The sequence below is a fragment of the Dipodomys spectabilis genome, unplaced genomic scaffold (genome assembly GCF_019054845.1).
Source record: "Dipodomys spectabilis isolate Male_0828 unplaced genomic scaffold, ASM1905484v1 ptg000517l, whole genome shotgun sequence".
In the NCBI taxonomy this organism is placed as follows: domain Eukaryota; kingdom Metazoa; phylum Chordata; class Mammalia; order Rodentia; family Heteromyidae; genus Dipodomys; species Dipodomys spectabilis.
Window position 1 is genome coordinate 603934 of NW_024871194.1, and position 8599 is coordinate 612532.

Genomic DNA, 8599 nt, shown 5'->3' on the forward strand with positions numbered 1-8599 from the left:
TTACTAGAAAACAATTTTTTAAGTTAAAAATTAAAAAACTTTTAGAAAAAAATTCTTATAAAAGGTACAAAAAAAAGTTCTTTGATTTTTTTTTTTTTTTTTTTTTTAGGGGGATAGGAAGATCCTGTATCTTCCTTGTGTCCGTAACCAGTCTCTTGTTGGAGTCTCTGGTCTGCTTGTGGTGTTTGATTTTCCTGTGGCTTGGTTGGTTTCTTAAGTCAGTTTGTTTGAGCAGGCAGAAAAATGCTCTGCTTTACCCAGGATTTTGTGATCCTCCTCCCAGGCTAGTTCAATGAGAGGGAGATCTGCTTTGAGTATCACAAAAGAGGGAGATGGCTGTTTCCTCTAGTTTGGAGATGCTGTGATAAGCCTAGGTTCTGGATAGAGTTGAGGCCTTTCAGCAAATGGTATCTTTTCCCTGAGGGGCTAGCTTCTGAGAGACTCACAGAGCCTAGTCTGGAGCCATTCTCAGGGTTTATGTTTACCGAATTTCAATTGAGTGTCAAGGCTGCTAAAGGGAGGGGCAGCCTCTGTCTCTGTTTACCTAGTGAAGAAAGCCACTCCTGGGGCTGGCGGCCTGAGCTGAGTGACTTTTCCCTGAGTGGAGCTGAGCCTGGCAGGTCAGGTTAGGTTCTTGTGACCTGCTAAATGACTCTAGTTTTCTTCCAAGGCCTGAGTTGGAGCTGGCAGCTCAGCCAGGCCTTTGTCAGTATCCAAGATGGAGATCTCCGGTAGTAGGGGGGAGGGGTGGTCTTCCCTACTCTGCTCCCTGAGAGTGATTGAGGATGTCAGGCTTCTACTCTCGCCCAGTCTTGGTTCCTGGATCGTCTCTGGTCTGCGAACTACAGGATGAAGATGTCTGCTCCTTGTTGGTTCTTGCTGGTGTTGAATAGAATCCGCTCCCCCGCCACATCTGGCTCCTTCATCCCGGACTCTCTGTGTTACAGGTATGGCGGCTACAGGTGCCACTGCTGCAGCCGCAGCTGCCACTGCGTCTGCAGTTGCTGGCAAGTGCTCAGATCTGTCTCCTTGCCTGGATTTTCCTTCTCTGGCCTAACTCTCTGTACTGTGATGGCACACTTGGCGTGATTCTCTGGCTTAGGACTGTTTACTGGAACACTAAAACTGCTTTCTATGTGAGAGCTTGTTTAGCCTCCAGCTTCTCCTCCACCATCTTCCCGGAACTTGGTCTTTTGTCCATTTTTTCTAAGGGAAAGTTCTACTTGATTATGTAACTCGAGAAAATTTTATTCTCATTCTTCAAGAAGCCCAATCAGCACTCGGACCCAAGTTCTAAACTGAGTTCTACTATTAGAAGACTGTCTTCCTAAACTTGGGGTGGTTTTTGTAGGTGCAAATGTAGTCTAGGATAGAATGTACATCACTGTTTGAGGTATGATCTGAAAATCACTAGTTCAAAGTAGTTATTTGTAATCAAACCTGATCCTGGGTGCAGTGGCTAACACCTGTAATCTTAGCTTCTCTGGAGGCTGAAAAATGAAGATTTTGGTTTGAAGCCAGCAACTGCAGAAAAGTGACCATGAGGCTTTTATCTCCTATTCCCCTCACAAACTGCAAATATAGCTGGGACTGAAACCAGAAGAATGCTTGCGCAAAAGAGCTGAGTTCAAGCCACACAATTGGCAAAATAAGTCCAAAGCTGGGGAATGTCAGCCAGGGAGCAGGTAAGAAATGAGACACAAGGTTTAGGAGCATCTTTGTGAACACGATTTTTAACACTTTACAGTAATGATGACCCAGCCTGAGCAATAGTTCTCTACTTCTTAATAACAGGACACTGTGTTCCTAAACCTAAATTGATTGCCAAGCTGGAGCAAGGTGCAGAACCATGGATAAGAGAAGCCTCAGACAAGAATCTCACAGGTGAGATAAATCATCTTGCATAGTGATCTTGCAGCCAGAGCCCACTTGGTAAGTTTAATGAGCTGTACTAAGCAATGATGTTCCTAGTTCCCTGAGTCATGTGTGGCAGAGAACAAAGTGATCTTTTGTCTCAAGGGCTTGTCAGTCAAGAAGTCACATGGAGACAAACTGATATAGTTAAAGTGAGCAAATTTCTCTTTGTAGAAATCATTCTTAAACAGAAAAAGGAAATAGAAATGTAGAAAATGAGGTCTCACTTTCTTTGAAACTAGCACACTATGCAGGTATGAGGAAATAAGGAATATGCCAGGACTGCTATCCACTGATGAGGAAAATTGCTTCTTGGTGATGGTAGGCAGTGAGTGAGATTCAGAACCAAAGCTTTTGGTTCACAGGGGATGATTACCTGGGTGGTGAGCTGGAGTATCTTTGGTCTTTAATGATTGTGAGGGGGTAGGGGTGTCAGAGAGGAAATTTGATGAGAATTTGACTAAGAGAAAGAGAAACAAATTTTAAAAATGCCACCAATAGCCAGGCGCCAGTGGCTCACACCTGTAATCATAGCTACTCAGGAGCCTGAGATCTGAGGATCACAGTTCAAAGCCAGCTGGGCAGGAAAGTCCCTGAGACTTTTTTTTAACTCAGGACCTAGGTGCTGTCCCTGAGCTCTTCAGCTCAAGGCTAGCACTCTACCACTTGAGCCAAGGCACCACTTCCGGATTTTTTCTTTTTGCTTATGTGGTGCTGAGGAATCAAACCCAGGGCCTCAGGCATGCAAGGCAAGCACTCTACCACTGAGCCACCTTCCCAGCCCTACCCTGAGGCTCTTATCTCCAATAAACCACCAGAAAACCGGAAGTGGTGCTGTGGCTCAAGCATTAGAATGCTCGCCTTGAGCTGAAGAGGGCAAGGACAGCACCCAAGCCCACAGTTCAAGCCCCATGACTGACCAGAAAATAAAAAAATGCCACCAATACCTAAAGTAATTCTTAGTGAGAAGTTAGAACTGAAGAGATGGAGTTATATATTCTTATTCTCAGGAACCTTTCCTGCTTACGTGAAACGCAAACAGATGTATAAAATACCCTAATGGTCTCTAAATCTAGACAGTATTTCTGTTCTTTATCTAATGGTTGATAAGCAAAGCAGCAAAATATATAAATTATTTTCACAAATTAAAAGAAAAACAACAGCTATTCCCTTATGACCAAACCTCAAGGGTACTAAACCAGATGTTAAGTCCTCGGCTTAAAACTTAACAATGTATAGTTGAATAATTCGAGTAATAAATTCCTTGAGAAAAACAGAAAAAATATGAAACATAAAAACATTTTTTACCATTGTAAAATATCAGTACCAGTTTGTTAACTAATACATTACAGAGAAAAAAATATATTCTGCATCAACAGTTCCTGCTTTGATATTTTAAAAATCTCGTAACAGATAGGATGAGAGAAAATGTCTTTACTTTTACATTAAGGGATCTTGAGGTCCCATTTATGTTTTTGTCTGACTTTCTATATCTCATTGTAGATGTCCAAGAAATGGAGTACAGGATTAAGACCTATCAGAAGAGTCCCTATGAATGTCTGTCTGAAGTAGGAGTCATGAATAGTAACACAGGGGAGGAAAATGTGAAATTAATAACAACTTTTAATTTGAGGTCAAAACCTAAGTCAGAGATGATTAGGAATAATGGGAACTCCTTAGGGATAAGGACAGAGGAGTTCAGGCAGTGTCAGAACATGCTTCTCTATGGTGAACCTACTGAGATGTGTGCTGCTTATAGTCCCGGAGTATCTCCTGTAGTTAAAGAATCAAACCAACGTGGACATTCTTTCACCCGGAAGGCACACCTTACTGTCCATCAGACAACACACACAGGAGAGAAACCTCATGAATGTAACCTGTGTGGAAAGTCTTTCGCCCGGAAGGAACACCTTTCTGTCCATCAGAAAACGCACACAAGAGAGAAACCTTATGAATGTAACGTGTGTGGAAAGTCTTTCATCCGGAAGGCAAACCTTACTTTTCATCAGACAACTCACACAGGAAAGAAACTTTATGAATGTAACATGTGTGGAAAATCTTTTCACTTGAAGGCATACGTTATTGTTCACGAGAGAACACACACAGGGGAGAAACCTTATGAATGTAATGTGTGTGGAAAGTGTTTCACCCAGAAGTCACAACTTACTGTCCATCAGACAACACACAGAGGAGAGAAACCTTATGAATGTAATGTGTGTAGAAAGTCTTTCACCCGAAAGGCACACCTTACTGTCCATCAGACAACACATACAGGAGAGAGACCTTATGAATGTAATGTGTGTGGAAAGTCTTTCACCCAGAAAATATGCCTTACTGTCCATGAGAGAATACACACAGGAGAGAAACCTTATGAATGTAATGTATGTAAAAAGTCTTTCACCATGAAGGCACACCTTACTGCCCATCAGGCAACTCATACAGGAGAGCGACCTTATGAATGTAGCAGGTGTGGAAAGTCTTTCACCCAGAAAATAAGCCTTAGTGTCCATGAGAGAATACACACGGGAGACAAACCTTATGGATGTAGCTGGTGTGGAAAGTCTTTCATCCGGAAGGCAGACCTTAAATCACATCAGAGAAGACACACAGGAGAGAAACCTTATGAATGTATGGAGTGTGGAAAGTCTTTCAGGTGGAAAGCAGGACTTAACATCCATCAGAGAATGCACACAGGAGACAAACGTTATGAATGTAGTAGTTGTGGAAAGTCTTTCATCCAGAAGACACACCTGAAAACACATCAGAGAAAACACACAGGAGAGAAACCTTATGAATGTATGAAGTGTGGAAAGTCTTTCATATGGAAGGCACGCCTTAATATCCATCAGAGAACACACACAGGGGTGAAACCTTTGGGATGTAACCTGTGTGGAAAGTCCTTTGCCCAGAAGGCACACCTTAACATCCATCAGAGAACACACAGGAGAGAAACCTTATGAATGTAACAGCTGTGGAAAGTCTTTCACCAGGAAGAAATACCTTACTAACCATCAGAGAACACACACAGGAGAGAAACCTTTTGTGGAAAGTCATTCGCCCAGAGGGGACAACTTTCTGTCCATCAGAAAACACACAGGAGTGAAACCTTGTGAATGTAACAGCTGTGGTTCTCACAGACGTCAACCCTAATTTTTCATCAGAGAGCACAACACAGGAGAGAAGCCTTATGAATGCAACAAATGTGGAAAGAACCGTCCACAGGAGGCCACAGCCTAGCATATAAGAAAATTCACCCAAATGAGAAACCTCTGGAATGTAACAAGTGGAGAAAGTCTTTCATCTGGAAGAAAAGTCAGTTTGCAACAAAAAACCCACACAGGATACAAACCTTATCACGGTAGCAAATGTGGAGTCCTTCAACCGGAAGGCACAGCTCAGGGTTCATCATTGAACACACACACACATGAGAGCAATCATAGAAATAAAAAACACGTGGAAAGGTTTTCAAAAAAGTTCTCCATACTCTCAGTCATTCTTCCCTGAATGTCCATCTTCTACAATCCTTGAGTTCCATATCTAACATTCTCTATTGGGAGATCTACAAGAAGATGATAATGTCTAATTTCTGTTTCATTAAATTCTAGGATGATATTTACCTTTTTCCTTTTATTTTGCTGTTAGTTTCATTTGAACACGTGGCCCTTTAGTTCCCTTTGGCTTTTATGCTCAAGCTTAGCACTCTACCCTTTGTGCCACATCTCTAATTTTGAGGTTGTTGTATGTAGTATCATGAGTCCTATCATTGGGAAGCAGTCTACTTTCTTCAAAGGTGTTTACAAAACTTATGTAAGTAAAACTGAAATGTTATAAATTAGGAAAATAAGTATTTTCATAGAATCTATAATACAAATTGAGTGATTTAATGGAATTTTGTAACACATTTAAAAATAATGAGAAATATTTGAGAATTAGATAAAGATGAGTAATAAAGTTAATTTAGTAAATACTTATTTTATGTTGTAAAATTCAATAAAAGTGACAGAGTCCATTCAGATTTTATGTGGACAGCAATTTTCATATTTTCTGTAAACCAACAATACCTTGTATAACATCAGTCTCTCCCCCCTGGAGCTTAACAGTTCTATAATTTTTATAGAGCTGGTAGAATTTGGCATATATTCTATCACAACAGAATTGACGAAATACATACATTAAGGGTTAGACGTATGGCTTAGCTGTTAGAGCACTAGCAAATGAGCAAAAGTATCATGTACTGAGTTTGAGTCCCAGTCTTGGAGCTAAAAAAAAAACAAAAAAGAATATACTCTTACTATTTCAAATGAAATTTTCAAATGAGTACTGAAAAAAGATGAGTAATATAGATAAAGTAACATTGTGCAACCCCATGTGTGAAAACAGCATTCAGAAGCTCCACATGAACATGTCTCCATAGCAACAGCTTATGAGGACTTTAGAGAGATACTTGAGAATGTCCCAACGGTTCGTGAATGTGAACCTCTTGGCTTTGAGTTACAGATTGCAAGGCGAGGCATGCATCAGCATGTCACCGGGGTGTTTACATTGAGCACCTATCATTTTCCCACTAGACATTTTCATTTTACAAAACTAATCTGAAAACCAAAGATTATATTAATGCCTATACATGAAGTCATGTTTAAAAAGCAAACATTGTGAATCTTCATTGTGAATATTTTCATTGATCATGTAAATTTCAATGTGAATCAAGGAACAAGGTAAAATGAAACAGTGAAAAGAATCTTATTTCCTTGATTTGAAATACCAACCTTACCAATTTCTTCTCTTCCTCAGTTTGATGTAGATGTAGAATAAAACTTGCAGTTCTTTCTGAGAAAAATATATATGTGTATGTATGTATGTATGTATATGTATGCAAACATACATATATATGTCTATATATACTTAATGTATATAAGATATTGAGCTTTGACATATATAAGTCATTTTTAGGTAGAGTAAGATTACAATCCATTCACTGGAAATATATCAGTGATATATATATATATGTGTGTGTGTGTGTGTGTATAGATATCTATGTATATATCTATGTATGTATACACATATATACCAGTACAAATTCATCCACTCACTTGAATCTACCCACCGTTCTCCATAGCACCATTCATTGTATCAGAGCTTTTCCACAATCAGCTCATCTCAGGAGCAGCCATGGTGCAAAAGAGCACAGACCCATATCAGGCCCTAAGTACAGGCACATAAAGGAGGAAACTCACTTACTGTATGATCAAGTCCTCAAAGAAGGGATAGCAGTAAGGTTAAATTATTTGGAATTGAAAACCCAAGAAATGAAGATTCTTACAAAGAAGAGGATTAAAAGTCAAGGAATTTCATTGATTGAAAATAAAAGCACAATTCATCTCACCATGAATAGTTTCTCTGACACATTAGCACCTAAGAATATTCCTAGTTCTCCAACTCATATTTTTTCTCCCTTTCACCCTGAAGTGTCTGAAACTCACCTGATGAAAACTGTTGGTCAGTGTAAAGTATTTGGCTGATTTTAAGAGGTCTCAGAACACTTCTGAAGCAGCTGGGCACCTGTGGTTCACACTTGTACTCCTATCTACTCAGGAGGCTGAGATCTGAGGATCATAGTTCAAAACCAGCCAAGCTAGGGAAGTCGTTGAAATTACTATATCCAATTCACCCAAAGGCGAACAGATGGTTCAAGTGACACAGTGCTAGTCTTGAGCAAAAATGTTCAGGGACAGCACCTACGCCCTGAGTTCAAGCCCCAGGACCAGCAAAAATGCAAATAAACATAGAAGCCCTGATTCAATACCAGAAATAATACAAAACATGTAAATATCAATATGTAAAGCTGCTGGGCTCAGGCCGCTCATGCCTGCAGTTCTGAAGATCAATCTTTGAAGCTTACTTTGGCAAAATGAACATGAGACACTTATCTCCAATTAATGTAAAAGTCAGAAGTAGTAGAAATGTGGCTCAAGTGGTAGAGGGCTAGGCTTCAGCAAAGCTCAGGTACAGCACCTAGGCAATGAGATCAAGTGCTAACATTGGCATGTTTGACTGATGTACAGAAATCAATGCCAATTGTAGTAATTGAACTTCATTTCATAATAATGCACACTTAAAGAATCCTCTTAGAAACAAAAAAGTAGATTTCTATGATACGGTTGTGAAGCTAGTTCATCATTTGTTGAGAGCTGACAGTAAAGTTCAAAGGTCATCTTGACCCTTGTGCTCACTTGAAGGCACATACAAGAAACTGGCTTACTAGAATAACACCAGGTGCCTAGGATTGCTTTGCTATGTCTGCAGTTTGTTTTACTTTCTACCAGTTGACCTTGTCTTGTTTTTACTGCACTCTGTTTTTACTGAAATTTTCCTTGTTTTTCTGGACTATTGTAACCTTATGTTACCTCTTGACTTCTAATAATATATATTAGGGAAAGTTAAAAAATAAACGGTGCTGCAGTCTTGAGCTGCAGACCTCCCAACCCCATCGTTTTTCTTGTGTCTTTTTTTTTCCTCATCCTCGCCCCCTAATTCAGGATTCCCTCTCGTTGCCGGCAGGCTCCGGCAATCATTTAGTAGTTCCTCTAAATATAATCCTTCCTTAATAACTAGGAATTTGTTTGGTTTGAGGACATCAGTGTATTCACCTCAAATAAAGTTAGTAAGCTAGGTGTGGTTGGGCAGG

General features: G+C 39.9%; 2 protein-coding genes across 2 annotated transcripts in view; both read left to right on the top strand.

Annotated features, from left to right (window-relative positions):
- Nucleotides 1-1926, top strand: part of LOC122099535 (zinc finger protein 809-like) — a 33386-nt gene extending 31460 nt beyond the window's left edge. Inside the window, exon 4 of the mRNA XM_042670080.1 lies at nt 1795-1926. Within this exon, the coding sequence (XP_042526014.1) occupies nt 1795-1907 (113 nt within the window). The 3' untranslated portion in view covers nt 1908-1926. The remainder of the gene's footprint in view (nt 1-1794) is intronic.
- On the top strand, nt 1858-8261 carry LOC122099534 (zinc finger protein OZF-like). The gene is given in 3 exon segments (XM_042670079.1): nt 1858-1884; nt 3418-4849; nt 4851-8261. Coding segments are annotated over 2 exon segments (1635 nt in total). The 5' UTR covers nt 1858-1884; nt 3418-3428; the 3' UTR covers nt 5065-8261.
- The last annotated feature ends 338 nt before the right edge of the window (nt 8262-8599 follow it).